Raw genomic sequence first — 15,570 nt, 5'->3', positions numbered from 1 at the left:
CTGTAGCCTGGCAACCCTGCAAGCCCTGCTAGAGATACTGAAAATCCAGACAGTACTTAGAGTTACTGGAAGCTAACTGTACCTTCCCCTTCAGAGACTCCACATCACACTCCATTTTAGACCATCAGGATCCCTAACCACACAATATATGGTATTAGACACTATAACACTCCGTACTACACGAGTATTTAAGTCTGCCACAGTGTAGCACAACAACGGTGGTACGAAGCCTCCCCTTGTAATCTTTCAGGTAAATATTTGTTATGGGTAGTATGTGGAAAACAACCACTAGGCTTATCTCTCATGACACCTCTCCTGCCTAAGGCTCTTGGTTAAATGCAAATCAATGACTTTTTCCACTGAACTGTAGTACAGTAATACAACAATACAAAATAAATACAATCTTAAACAGAAAATGTAAGAGCAACACAGATTATTTTCTGTTTATAATAAATAATAAGAACCAATAAGCATAACCCAAATTTGCCTGAAAAAAATTGATTAGGGGAAGAAATGACAACATTTTACAACAAAATTGTACTGAGGCTCCTCTAAAGTAAACAGCTCAAATGACAAGTCTGATTGATGACAAGCAAATGATAGACAATGTCAAGAGAGGAAGGTCACACCCTATGTCGTCTGCTACCGTTGCATTGAGCCCAACATGGGTGAAGAACGAGAGGTAATTACTGTATGAGAGGAGGGAACCTATTCAAGCCCTCCTCCCCATCATACTCACTAATCTCTCTCCATTTGGAACTCTCCATTTGTTTGTAGAGAGATTGGCTTGTTCAACCATCCCACCTCAACTCGAGAGCCCTGGACCTACCAACCTGTCTGTCTTGTTTTGCGGTAAGTGGCTAATTAGAATCCTTAAATTAGATTAATTGTGTTCTGGTCCATAGTGACAGTTGATGTTGTTGGTAAATAGAATATTGATATACACTGAACAAAAATATAAACGCAACATGTAAAGTGTTGATCCCATGTTTCATGAGCTGAAATTAAAGATCCCAGACATTTTCCATACTCAAAAAAGCTTATTTCAAAAAATGTTGGCACACATTTGTTTACATCTCTATTAGTGAGCATTTCTCCTTTGCCAAGATAATCCATCCACCTGACAGGTGTGGCATATCAAGAAACTGATTAAACAGCATGATCATTACACAGGTGCTCCTTGTGCTGGGGACAATAAAAGGCCACTCTAAAATGTGCCGTTTTGTCACACAACACAATGCCACAGATGTCCAAAATTTTGAGGGAGCTTGCAATTGGCATGCTGACTGCAGGAATGTCTACCAGAACTGTTGGTAGAGAATTTAATGTTAATTTATCTACCATAAGCCACCTCCAACATTGTTTCAGAGAATTTGGCAATGCGTCCAACCGGCCTCACAACCGCAGACCACGTGTAGCCACGTCAGCCCAGGACCTCCACATTTCTGCACAATCTGTCTCAGGGAAGCTCATCTGGGTGCTCGTCGTCCTCACCAGGGACTTGAACCGACTGCTGATCGGTGTTGTAACCAACGTCAGTGGGCAAATGCTCACCTTCGATGGCCACTGGCATGCTGGAGAAGTATGCTCTTCACAGATGAATCACGGTTTCAAATGTACTGGGCGGATGGCAAACAGTGTGTATGGCATCGCGTGGGAGAGCGGTTTTCTGATGTCAACATTGTGAACAGAGTGCCCCATGGTGGCGGTGGGGTTATGGTATGGGCCGGACAAGCTATGGACAATGAACACAATTGCATTTTATTGATAGCAGTTTGAACGCACAGAGATAACGTGACGAGATCCTGAGGCCCATTGACGTGCTATTCATCTGACACCATCACCTCATGTTTCAGCATGATAATGCCCGGCCCCATGTGGCAAGGATCTGTACACAATTCCTGGAAGCTGAAAATGTCCCAGTTCTTCCATAGCCTGCATAATTACCAGACATGTCACTCATTGAGCATGTTTGGGATGCTCTGAATCAACCTGTATGACAGCTTGTTCCAGTTCCCGCCAATATCCAGCAACTTCACACAGCAATTGAAGGGGAGTGGGACAACATTCCACAGGCCACCACAACCAACAGCCTGATCAACTCTATGTGAAGGAGATGTGTCGAGCTGCATGAGACAAATGGTGGTCGTGTAACGGATGTGAAATGGCTAGCTAGTTAGCGGTGGTGCGCGCTAATAGCGTTTCAATCGGTTACGTCACTCGCTTTGAGACCTTGAAATAGTGGTTCCCCTCACTGTGACACTTTCAGCTTAGACACAGGCAGCAGCAATAACAAGCAAATGAAACCATTATACACTGGCATGGTTCCATCTCATGCTTTGGCATTTATGTCTGATGCATGGTATATGGCACTTCCTGTATAACTGATTTAAAAACAAATGTAATTCTGATCATTTTTCTTAAAAGCATTAACATGATACATGATCTACAAACTGTTGGACCAGGCTGAGGTACAGTGAGGGGAAGCAGGATGTCCAATAACATGGCAAAGATTGCAGATACCCGCAAGACAGTGGAACAGCTGAAACTGGAGGTCAACATCGAAAGAATGATGGTGAGCAAGGAATGGTTATTAGGCACAAGATCCTTTTTTGTTTTATTTTTGATCTCTTTAGGTACCAAAAAAGCTGTCCATTATCAATTTACATTGTAAATAGAGCACATTGGCTCCCACTCTCCAATCTGATAGCTTTGTCCTTGTTAATCATGTGTTCTATGTGCAGGTGTCCAAAGCAGCAGCTGATCTGATGGCCTTCTGTGAGGCTCATGCCAAGGAGGACCCTCTGGTGATACCAGTGTCATCCTCTGAGAACCCTTTTCGGGAGAAGAAATTCTTCTGTGCAATACTCTAATCCCCACAAATTCACGTTATTAAATACAATAACCCTAAGTTTTGTGTCATTATTAGCAATAATTCATTGACAGTTCTCAGGACAAATAATGCTAACACATTTGAAGAACCCTTGAACATTTTGGTTTTGGTAGGCCTAATCAGTGTGATAATTTTGTATTTAAAAAGCTGTATATGTAAGTGCTTGAATTATTTATCTGGATTGATCTGATTGACTAAAATAAAACATTCTTTACGATGGGAGCAAAGTTCATTCGAGGCCTACAAGCCTAGCCTACATATTAGCCTCTCCCTTTCTGCACACTGCCCTGGCAATTAGAGATTACACATTAACTTAAATTGCACCTAAATCCTTCTAAAAACCTCAGCAATACTTTACTGTAAAATGTCTAACATCTAAGAGTGCTGTGAACCTTTTCAGGGTTTAAACACTATTAGTGCCAATAATAGCCCAATTTTGGTTATTTTGAAATTGACAACTTTAACACAAAATAGCTATATTATATTGAGGATCAAACTGTTTGCATATAAAACTAGTATTGTATTATTGAAGTAGGCCTACACTGCAGGTGCCTCACATCATTCCATTGATGCATTACAACGATCAAAGAAAAATATATTAATTAAATGAATAGATAGTCAACATAAGCATATCATGTGTTATCCACTTGTAAATAGTACCCTGGGTGCTGTGCTCCTTGGTCGCAGTCAAGTCATGCAAAGCAACAAGGGCGGTGTCACGTGACGCTTACACTACAGGTAGATGAGCAGGTGTGTGTGGACACAGGTACTGTTCAATATTCATCTCAACTAACAGGATTCACTGATTTGAGAGGGAGAGATCGGCCAACTGCGCCGTGACAACGAACAAGGTATGAACATTTAAAATTGTCTCTGTGTTTTTGTGCTTGTTGTGTAACTTGTGAATAGCAGAGTAAAAACATTGTTCTCTCATGATTGATGAGTAAGGGTCAAAAGTCTATGGCGTTAACCTGACAATGGTCCAAATGTCAACAAGTCTGAAGGCTACATTTATAGGACTGGACAGAAGAGGAGAAATTGCTCCATTTAAACTTAAAATCAATGTTTCTAGTTTTTCATTCTAATGAGAAAATACAAATTGACAGAAAATAAGACTATATTCTACGCAATGTCGAATGCGAGGCGACCAGTTGAGAAAACCTTGTCTGACAAATAGTAATCCAAGTAGAAATACCTACCTCTCCTCTTCTATGTTAAATATGCACTCTCAAACGTTTGATTATTTCAGCCAGTAGTTTTGAAAGTGGTGTTCACAAGCCAAAAGTGGGCCCCGTTTTTGTGTACTACTTCCTCAAATTGTGTATTCCATAATCCGTTTCGTAAAATATGTCACGGCCGGCAAATTATTATTATTATTATAAATATTTTTTGCAATTCATATGATATGTTATGAATCCAATTTGTACTATATGTTACAAATTTGTTGTGCTTAAGATCTTGGAGTGCATATTTAAGTCAACAAACTTAAATATACATTAAATATACATTACATTACATTACAGCGAAAGTAACAACCAACAAATAAAAAGGATGGCACTTTATCCTAGTGTTAAGTCTAATAAACAAATAACAAACCGATATTCACTGCAAGTGACATCCCACCAGCATGACTTAAAGGACAATGATATCACCTACATCACTCACACAGCCAGTTTTCAAACTCTTGTTTTTCAAGTAAAGACAACATAGCAAAATGTAGCCTACCTCTCAGCACATAGTCAACACACCATTTTTAGTAAGGTACATTCACAATAATACCAGGTGCCTTTTTATAGATTTGCTGTCAATATCTCACAAACAAAATATTTTATGACATATTTTAACATCAATTATCTGACATGGCTGGAAACGACAAACTGGTGTGCAAACTACAGAATTGTCTTGCCTGGTTATCCTTGACTATCCAACTCAGGTTTCTTTCTACCCTTCTCTCCTTTGGGACTGCACAAATTAATAGGCATTTTCTATTTGCAAGACAAATGGTTTGAACTGGTATCTATCTTGTGGAGGGTCGGATTACCGAAAGGACATGCAGAGCAAGTTCCCCGGGGCCCATGACCTCCAGGGGGCCCACAACCCCCTCTAAAAAAAAGGGCACGTGCCCTGCGTGCCCATTTGATAATCCGGCCCTCCAGGAGATAGATCCCATTTCTCAAACTATTCGTCTTGAACACGTCATAAGCAATGGCAAAATGTGTAGAATTGCAGGAAATTTGCCCCAGGGCTTCAAATGCGGTAATCCAGCCCTGTCCTGGATGCATCGGAGGAACTACCTGTACACAATGTCTATTCTAAATTGACCTCACGAGATGAACAAATACTAAAATCTGGATTGCTAATGACAGAATAGGCCTATTTTTAAATAATTGCCATTTGCATTTGTAGGGGGTGGGTCCCAAAGACCTTACCCATTTTTCATTAAAGGGACCTTAAGATTCATATGTTTTGCTGCAGGCCTTATAATCAGATACTGTTGCTATGTGTCTAAAACTCTGCCACTATACGTTGCACAAGCTATCTATATTAGTTTTTGTGGTTAAGGCCTGGCTGTTGTGAGAGTGTGCTTGCAGGCTAGGTCTGAGTCAGACCGAAACTAGATAAAGAGAAGTAATCACCGTCTGGTTTGACATTTTGATCTTGTGTGACAGTGGGCAATGCTAATAAATTCAGAGAAGCTACTGTATTAGGTTGCCTTTATAAGGTAACCTCAGCTTATTGATACACACATACATTGATGTAGGTGATCATACCACTAGGGAGTGTATAAAATCAGCTGCGCCCTTAGGTGGGGTGCAGAACTTACTCTGAAACATGCGTCCTGTGTTTCCGTTGTCAACTTCTGCAATTGCATTAATAAAGGTTTGATTGATTTACATAAAGAAGATATTGTCTGATTCCTGATTTCACCAATAAGCCAATGATTGACAAGGAATAAGGAACCTACCCCAACACATTGTTTAGTTCACACACACCTTCTTGCACATTTTTATGAAAGTTTCATGAAAATAGTAAAGTTGCTCAAACAATTATTTGCCATGGTAATTACTTTTAGCACAAAACAACTTTCCTATCATTTATTTCACATTTAATGCATGATTCACATTTCTCATTTGTCAGGGTTGACTGGAGGATGGCCAACTTCAAGGGACATGCCCTTCCTGGCAGCTGCTTTCTGCTGTTAGGCCTGTGTTGGTCAGTGATGTACCCTCTCCGACACTGCTGGAGGAGGCATCAGCCTAAAGGAAGACAAAAACTGCCCCTGTTCTTTAACAGAATAGACTTAATCGAGGGGGCACTCATGGTTTTCTTTGCCTTTGTGGGTGAGTGTCTTCCCTGGTGCACTTATTTGGACTGCTCTCTCTTTAAGATCTTACACTATGGAATCTCTCAACCTCTGAATGATCTGCCAGAGGCTTGCTGTTTGACCCTGATGTTGTCCTGTCACTGTAGGCATCATGGCAGAGCAGTTTGTGCCTGATGGGCCCCATGCCCACCTGTACAACAGAGAGACCCAGTCCTGGGTGAAGCTGATGAACTGGCAGCACAGCACTATGTACCTCTTCTTCAGTATCGCTGGAGTTGTTAAAGTCCTCACTATGTCATCGCTTCCAGTCCCACTTGGTCTTGACCGCCTTGCTCTCTCCCTGGCTTTTTTTATTGAAGGTACAGTCTCAAAAGTTTGAATGTTATTTGTTACATATCCCTTACCAGACTAGAGGCAGATTTTAATTAGCAGGTATTCCTACCATCAGTATAATTGTTTTGTTTTTATTTGACCGCTAGACAGATTAGATATTATCTGCATATTGTATCAATATTCCAGGATGTTCCATTCCCCTCCAGGGCTCCTGTTTTACTTCCATGTGCACATGCGCCCTCCTCTGGATACCCACATCCACTCCATGCTGTTTGTGCCGGTGTTTGGTGGGGCGGCCATCACCCTGTTGGAGGTGTTCATGCGAGATAACATCGTACTGGAACTGCTCAGGACCAGCATGACCATCCTGCAAGGCTCCTGGTTCTTTCAGGTAAAACAGTAACCACCACCAAATGAACCACTGTCATTTTCAAACGAGTCAATCGCATCACACTCATACAGAGGATTTGAGCAAAGTGGGTACTCTTTCAGATTGGATTCGTGCTGTACCCATTAAACGGAGTACAGTGGGATCTGCAGGCACACGATAACACCATGTTCATCACCATGTGCTTCTGCTGGCATTTAGCTGTGGCCCTGCTCATCGTTGGTATCAACTACTGGATGGGCTGGTGGTGAGCATCTTCCTTTTTAGCAATATATCTTTGTCATATCGCCTCTTTAATAGGTCAGTTTAACTTCATCAAATAAACAAATTACATTGACATAGCTTGGGTAAATTTATTGCCTGTATGAGCCAACTCTAATCCATGGCTTCTTCTTCTCTGGTCCTAACAGCTGTGTACAAAGATGTTCAGGAAGAGGAAGTGACATAGAGATCATGATGAGAAAGACATCTAGCTCCCAGAAGGCTCTGCTACAGGAGTCAGATGAAGAGTAGACAGATGCATTATGAAGTGTGTAGATCACTGTTATGGGATTCTTCACAATTGTTTGTCTGAAATTTGATTAACTGGTTTCTCTTGTTTCAAATCAAATCAAATTGTATTAGTCACATGCAACGAATACAACAGGTGTAGTAGACCTTACAGTGAAATGCTTACTTACGAGCCCCTAACCAACAATGCAGTTTAAATAAAAAAAATAAAAAAATCTGAATAAAAAATAAAAGTTAAGTAAAAAAAGAGCAGCAATAAAATAACAATAGCAAGACTATATACAGGGGCGTACCAGTAGAGTCAATGTGCGGGGGCACCGGTTAGTCGAGGTTTGTAACCCTACTACTGTGTATGTGTATTTTGAGTGTCATTTTATCAATGAAATAATGACATGCCTTGTCAAGTTCAGATTTAAGCCAAATTAATTTTAAATAAAATGCTTTACTGAGCCCTGATAAATGTAATGTAATTCAAAGTATAAAAGCTAATAACTGATTTTCAAGACTGAGGTTGCTATGAGACCGATGAAAATAGGTGAGATGTAAAAGTATTCCTTGGAGGTGAGAGAATTTCAACGTTTCTTGTGTCGTGACACATTAACACCTGTTGTGTATTCATTACGTTGTGCAATGGAAAACCATTTAAAAACCAAAACGGGGATAGGACCTACCTGAATTTGTCCAATAAAAAAAATGGTTTCCATTGCAATACGTTCAGTTTGGAGTAAACGGTTTCTGTTGCAAAATGACCAAACATTTTGAAAACGGAATCTGACTAATGAATACACCCGACATCGACAATGCTACCTGCCAGAGTTTCCTCTCCTCTTAAGACAGTTGAAACATTTGCATACTCGTCCCGCCTATGGCTATACAGAATGGAGAGCTACCGTCCTGTAGGTTTTCGCACCAGTCCAAGTTGTAACTAGCCTAACTCAGTTGATCAACCAGCTAAATATTAAAATCAGGTGTGCTAGGTTAGGGTTGGAGAGAATTTACAGGACAGTAGCTCTCCAGGAACAAGGTTGGAGAGCCCTGCTATAGAGCAACATGCTTCTTTCACTCCGGAAAACAGAATGTCTAATGATTGTCAGAGATAATATATTTCCAATAAATATTTTTTCATACATTGTGTAGTTTTTAAAAACGTTTTCTAATTACTATGTTTAACTTTTTTAGGTACAAAATACTTACATCACATAATAAAAATACTTTATGACAACCATATTCTTCAAAAATGAACACTGTCACGATCGTCTTGAGGATAATGAGTGGACCAAGGCGCAGCGTGTGAAAAATACATCTCTTTTATTTGAGACGAGTGAAACACGAAACGAACACTTATAACAAAACAAAACAACAAACGACCGTGAAGCTACAAACGTAAGTGCGATAACAAAAGCTACAAACCTTCTACATAGACAATTACCCACAAACGCATAATGCCTATGGCTGCCTTAAATATGGCTCCCAATCAGAGACAAATGAAAGACAGCTGTCTCTGATTGAGAACCACTCAGGCAACCATAGACATACCTAGACACATTCACTAAACACAACCCCATACACTAAACCCAACACCCCCTTTACCATATAACCACCCAAGACGAGACAAAACACAAACATTCCCCATGTCACACCCTGACCTAACTAAAATAATAAAGAAAACAAAGAATACTAACGCCAGGGCGTGACAGTACCCCCCCCCCCCCCCCCCCAAAGGTGCGGACTCCGGCCGCAAAACCTAACACAAAAGGGGAGGGTCCGGGGTGGGCCTTCCTATGGCGACGGCTCGGGTGCGGGACGTGACCCCCACTCCACCATTGTCAATACCCGCTTTGGCGGCTCTGGCTGCTCATGGCTGGCTGGCGACTCTGGCTGCTCATGGCTGGCAGGCGACTCTGGCTGCCCATGGCTGGCTGGCGACTCTGGCTGCCCATGGCTGGCTGGCGACTCTGGCTGCCCATGGCTGGCTGGCGGCTCTGGCTGCCCATGGCTGGCTGGCGGCTCTGGCTGCCCATGGCTGGCTGGCGGCTCTGGCTGCCCATGGCTGGCTGGCGGCTCTGGCTGCCCATGGCTGGCTGGCGGCTCTGGCTGCTCATGGCTGGCTGGCGGCTCTGGCTGCTCATGGCTGGCTGGCGGCTCTGGCTGCTCCTGGCTGGCTGGCGGCTCTGGCTGCTCCTGGCTGGCTGGCGGCTCTGGCTGCTCCTGGCTGGCTGGCTGCTCTGGCAGATCCTGGCTGACTGGCGGCTTTGGCAGATCCTGGCTGACTGGCGGCTCTGGCAGATCCTGGCTGACTGGCGGCTCTGGCAGATCCTGGCTGACTGGCGGCTCTGGCAGATCCTGGCTGACTGGCGGCTCTGGCAGATCCTGGCTGACTGGCGGCTCTGGCAGATCCTGGCTGACTGGCGGCTCTGGCAGATCCTGGCTGACGGGCGGCTTTGGAAGATCCTGACTGACGGGTGGCTCTGACGGCTCAGGACAGACGGGCGGCTCTAATGGCTCGGGACAGACGGGCGGCTCTAATGGCTCGGGACAGACGGGCGGCTCTAATGGCTCGGGACAGACGGATGGCTCAGACGGCGCTGGGCAGACGGATGGCTCAGACGGCGCTGGGCAGACGGATGGCTCAGACGGCGCTGGGCAGACGGATGGCTCAGACGGCGCTGGGCAGACAGGCAGTGCAGACGGCGCTGGGCAGACGAGCAGTGCAGGCGGCGTTGGGCAAATGGCCGACTCTGACCTGCTGAGGCGCACAGTAGGCCTGGTGCGTGGTGCCGGAACTGGTGGTACCGGACTGGAGACACGCACAAGGCTAGTGCGGGGAATAGGAACAGGGCACACTGAATTCTCGAGGCGCACTATAGGCCTGGTGCGTGGTACCGGAACTGGTGGTACCGGGCTGAGGGCACGCACCTCAGGGCGAGTGCGGGGAGAAGGATCAGTGCGTACAGGGCTCTGGAGACGCTTGGTGCGTGGTGCCGGAACTGGTGGTACCGGGCTGGGGACACGCACCTGAAGGCTAGTGCGGGGAGAAGGAACAGGGCATACTGGACCCTGGAGACCCACATTAGGCCTAGTGCGTGGTGCCGGAACTGGTGGTACCGGGCTGGGGACACGCCTCTCAGGGCTGGTGCGGGGAGCAGCAACAGGACGCACAGGACTCTGGAGACGCACAGGAGGCTTGGTGCGTGGTGTAGGCACTGGTGGTAATGGGCTGGAGACACGCACCACAGGGCTAGTGCGTGGAGGAGGAACAGGGCTCTGGAGACGCACAGGAGGCTTGGTGTGTGGTGTAAGCACTGGTGGTACTGGGCTAGGGGCACGCACCTCAAGGCGAGTGCGGGGTTCTGGAACTGGAGACCTGGTACGTGGCGCCGGCACCAGAGAGCTGGTGCATGGGGCTGCCACAGGAGAGCTGGTGCGCTGAGCTGGCACAGGACGTGCAGGGCTAGGGAGGCGCACAGGAGGCCTGATGCGTGAGGCTGGCACGGTCTTCACCAGAAGGCTAGCCCGCACCTCAGGACGAGTATGGAGAGCTGACTCAGGTGGCATCAAATCCCAGACACGCTCCGTCGGGCGGATGTCGTGCCTCATGCACCAAACCCCTCATTACTCTCTCCTCCAATTTCCCCATTAAATCCTTCACAGTCTCTACCTCGCTCACCTCCAATACCGCCCTCACCGGCTCCTTACGGTAATCAGGAGGAGTTGGCTCAAGTCTCCTGACTGACCCAACTACACTCCCCGAGAGCCCCCCCCCCCCCCCCCAAGAAATGTTTGGGTTTGACTCGCGGGCTTCCAGCCTCGTTTCCGTGCTGCCTCCTCATATCGCCTCCTCTCGGCTTTAGCTGCCTCCAGCTCTTCATGAGGGAGGCGATATTCTCCCGGTTGAGCCCAAGGTCCCTTACCTTCCAGTATCTTGTGAAGGTGGTAAATGACCTTTTAATGGCGTCAGACCGAGGCTCTGCATCTGTCCTCGTGCTACTAGACCTTAGTGCTGCCTTTGACACCATCGATCACCACATTCTTTTGGAGAGACTGGAAACCCAAATTGGTCTACACGGACAAGTTCTGGCCTGGTTTAGATCTTACCTGTTGGAAAGATATCAGTTTGTCTCTGTGAATGGTCTGTCCCCTGACAAATCAACTGTACATTTCGGTGTTCCTCAAGGTTCCGTTTTAGGACCACTATTGTTTTCACTATATATTTTACCTCTTGGGGATGTTATTCGAAAACATAATGTTAACTTTCACTGCTATGCGGATGACACACAGCTGTACATTTCAATGAAACATGGGAAGCCCCAAAATTGCCCTCGCTAGAAGCCTGTGTTTCAGACATAAGGAAGTGGATGGCTGAAAACTTTCTACTTTTAAACTCGGACAAAACAGAGATGCTTGTTCTAGGTCCCAAGAAACAAAGATATCTTCTGTTAAATCTGACAATTCATCTTGATGGTTGTAAAGTCGTCTCAAATAAAACTGTGAAGGACCTTGGCGTTACTCTTGACCCTGATCTCTCTTTTGACGAACATATCAAGACTGTTTCAAGGACAGCTTTTTTCCATCTACGTAACATTGCAAAAATCAGAAATTTTCTGTCCAAAAATGATGCAGAAAAATTAATCCATGCATTTGTTACTTCTAGGTTAGACTACTGCAATGCTCTACTTTCCGGCTACCCGGATAAAGCACTAAATAAACTTCAGTTAGTGCTAAATACGGCTGCTAGAATCCTGACTAGAACCAAGAAATTTGATCATATTACTCCAGTGCTAGCTTCCCTACACTGGCTTCCCGTTAAGGCAAGGGCTGATTTCAAGGTTTTACTGTTAACCTATAAAGCGTTACATGGGCTTGCTCCTACCTATCTTTCCGAGTTGGTCCTGCCGTACATACCTACACGTACGCTACGGTCACAAGACGCAGGCCTCCTAATTGTCCCTAAAATTTCTAAGCAAACAGCTGGAGGCAGGGCTTTCTCCTATAGATCTCCATTTTTATGGAACAGTCTGCGTACCCATGTGAGAGACGCAGACTCGGTCTCAACCTTTAAGTCTTTACTGAAGACTTATCTCTTCAGTAGGTCATATGATTGAGTGTAGTCTGGCCCAGGAGTGTGAAGGTGAACGGAAAGGCTCTGGAGCAACGAACCGCCCTTGCTGTCTCTCCAGGGCCGGTTCCCCTCTCTCCACTGGGATTCTCTGCCTCTAACCCTGTTACTGGGGCTGAGTCACTGGCTTGCTGGTGCTCTTTCATGCCGTCCCTAGGAGGGATGCGTCACTTGAGTGGGTTGAATTACTGATGTGAACTTCCTGTCTGGGTTGGCGCCGCCCCTTGGTTGTGCTGTGGTGGAGACCTTTGTGGGCTATACTCGGCCTTGTCTCAGGATTGTAAGTTGGTGGTTGAGGATATCCCTCTAGTGGTGTGGGGGCTGTGCTTTGGCAGAGTGGGTGGGGTTATATCCTTCCTGTTTGGCCCTGTCCGGGGGTTTCTTCGGATGGGGCCACAGTGTCTCCTGACCGCTCCTGTCTCAGCCTCCAGTATTTATGCTGCAGTAGTTTATGTGTCGGGGGGCTAGGGTCAGTTGGTTATACCTGGAGTACTTCTCCTGTCTTATCCAGTGTCCTGTGTGAATTTAAGTATGCTCTCTCTAATTCTCTCGTTCTCTCTTTCTCTCTGAGAACCTGAGCCCTAGGACCATACGTCAGGACTACCGGGCATGCTGACACCTTGCTGTCCCCAGTCCGCCCGGCCTTGCTGCTATTCCAGTTTCAACTGTTTCTGCCTGCGGTTACGAAACCCCTACCTGTCCCAGACCTGCTGTTTTCAACTCGTAATGATCGGCTATGAAAAGCCAACTGAGATTTATTCCTGATTATTATTTGACCATGCTTGTCATTTATGAACATTTTGAAAATCTTGGCTCTCTCTAATTTTCTCCTTCTCTCTTTCTCTCGGAGGACCTGAGCCCTAGGACCATACGTCGGGACTACCGGCCGTGGTGACTCCTTGCTGCCCCCAGTCCGCCTGGCCTTGCTGCTATTCCAGTTTCAACTCTTCTGCCTGCGGTTATGGAACCCCTACCTGTCCCAGACCTGCTGTTTTCAACTCGTAATGATCGGCTATGAAAAGCCAACTGAGATTTATTCCTGATTATTATTTGACCATGCTTGTCACTTATGAACATTTTGAAAATCTTGGCTCTCTCTAATTTTCTCCTTCTCTCTTTCTTTCTCTCGGAGGACCTGGGCCCTAGGACCATGCGTCGGGACTGCCGCCCGTGGTGACTCCTTGCTGTCCCCAGTCCGCCTGGCCTTGCTGCTATTCCAGTTTCAGCTGTTCTGCCTGCGGTTATGGAACCGCCACCTGTCCCAGACCTGTTGTTTTTCAACTCTTAATGATCAGCTATGAAAAGCCAACTGAAAATTATTCATGATTATTATTTGACCATGCTTGTCACTTATGAACATTTTTGAACATCTTGGCATAGTTCTGTTATAATCTCCACCCGGCACAGCCAGAAGAGGACTGGCCACCCCTCATAGCCTGGTTCCTCTCTAGGTTTCTTCCTAGGTTTTGGCCTTTCTAGGGAGTTTTTCCTAGCCACCGTGCTTCTACACCTGCATTCTAGCTGTTTGGGGTTTTAGGCTGGGTTTCTGTACAGCACTTCGAGATATTATCTGATGTACGAAGGGCTATATAAAATAAAATTGATTGAAAATTGATATCTCCTCCCAAGTCCAAGAATCCTTTGTGCGCTGCTCCTGCTGCTGCTTAACACGCTGTTTGGTCCCGTTGTGGTGGGTAATTCTGTCACGATCGTCTTGAGGATAATGAGTGGACCAAGGCGCAGCGTGTGAAAAATACATCTCTTTTATTTGAGACGAGTGAAACACAAAACGCACACTTATAACAAAACGAAACAAAACAACAAACGACCATGAAGCTACAAACGTAAGTGCGATAACAAAAGATACAAACGTTCTACATAGACAATTACCCACAAACGCATAATGCCTATGGCTGCCTTAAATATGGCTCCCAATCAGAGACAAATGAAAGACAGCTGTCTCTGATTGAGAACCACTCAGGCAACCATAGACATACCTAGACACATTCACTATACACAACCCCATACACTAAACCCAACACCCCCTTTACCATATAACCACCCAAGACGAGACAAAACACAAACATTCCCCATGTCACACCCTGACCTAACTAAAATAATAAAGAAAACAAAGAATACTAAGGCCAGGGCGTGACAAACACAAACAAATGAGACAATATTATAGAGAGATTACATGCATTTTTTCATCATACCATACTCAAAAGATGGAACTACAAACTTTGCACTCGAATCTTCAGTGATAAGATTAGTCTATGGAGGGCCTGATCACTGCATCCATGAGATGAAAGATACCTAGAACAATGTATCTGCTTACTGGATAAGACATCATACTAGTCAGACCTGTCTTCATCATAAGGGAGGTTTCTGAGTCAAAGGTGAACAAGGTGATTAGCTCACTAAAGAACTCTAAAGCCAAAGATGTGTTTGGGATGGACTCTACCTTTCTTAAAAACTACAAAGAGTCACTCATTGGCCCCATTACTAAGGTCACCAACACATCAATTGGTCTCGGTGTGTTTCCAAGGGTATGGAAGTCGGCCATAATAATGGCCATTTTTAAATCAGGCGACCCTGCTGACGTGAATAACTACAGGCCCATTAGTATACTACCTGTGGTGTCAAAGGTTGCTGAAAAGTGTGTAGCAGAACAACTGATTGCCCACCGCAACAACAGCCCCTTCACATTACACTCCATGCAGTTTGGCTTCAGAGCGAAACACTCCACAGAAACGGCCAACTGCTTTCTTCTGGAAAATGTGAAGTCCAAGATGGACAAAGGGGGTGCTGTTGGGGCTGTGTTTCTGGACCTAAGGAAGGCTTTTGATACTGTTAACTATGAGAATCTCATCACAAAATTATCCAAGTTCAACTTTTCCCCTGATGCCTTGAGATGGATGAAATCATACCTTGAAGGCAGAACTCAGTGTGTCAGAGTGAGCAATGAGCTGTCGCCCACTCTTAGCTATGATGTGGGTGTACCCCAA

General features: G+C 45.2%; 2 protein-coding genes across 3 annotated transcripts; both read left to right on the top strand.

The window, feature by feature from the left end:
- Positions 1-767: 767 nt before the first annotated feature.
- LOC129868979 (guanine nucleotide-binding protein G(I)/G(S)/G(O) subunit gamma-8-like) lies at positions 768-3,064 on the top strand. 2 transcript variants are annotated; one of them, XM_055943386.1, is made up of 3 exons: positions 768-852; positions 2,466-2,575; positions 2,745-3,064. In XM_055943386.1, the coding sequence occupies exons 2-3, from the start codon at positions 2,492-2,494 to the stop codon at positions 2,871-2,873; spliced, it is 213 nt and encodes a 70-aa protein (XP_055799361.1). In that variant the 5' UTR covers positions 768-852; positions 2,466-2,491; the 3' UTR covers positions 2,874-3,064. The 2 variants fall into 2 exon arrangements, with proteins under 2 accessions (XP_055799361.1, XP_055799359.1); XM_055943384.1 differs by having other exon boundaries at positions 777-852; positions 2,428-2,575.
- A 593-nt stretch (positions 3,065-3,657) lies between these two features.
- Positions 3,658-7,809, top strand: LOC129868977 (transmembrane protein 45B-like). The gene is made up of 6 exons (XM_055943382.1): positions 3,658-3,744; positions 6,032-6,234; positions 6,365-6,577; positions 6,758-6,942; positions 7,044-7,186; positions 7,350-7,809. Exons 2-6 carry the CDS (start codon positions 6,045-6,047, stop codon positions 7,450-7,452), a joined length of 834 nt encoding a protein of 277 aa, XP_055799357.1. The 5' UTR covers positions 3,658-3,744; positions 6,032-6,044; the 3' UTR covers positions 7,453-7,809.
- Positions 7,810-15,570: the final 7,761 nt, after the last annotated feature.

This window comes from Salvelinus fontinalis, chromosome 13, assembly GCF_029448725.1.
Source record: "Salvelinus fontinalis isolate EN_2023a chromosome 13, ASM2944872v1, whole genome shotgun sequence".
In the NCBI taxonomy this organism is placed as follows: Eukaryota; Metazoa; Chordata; class Actinopteri; order Salmoniformes; family Salmonidae; genus Salvelinus; species Salvelinus fontinalis.
Note: the sequence above shows the minus strand (reverse complement) of the source record. Positions and strands in the feature narration are given on the sequence as shown.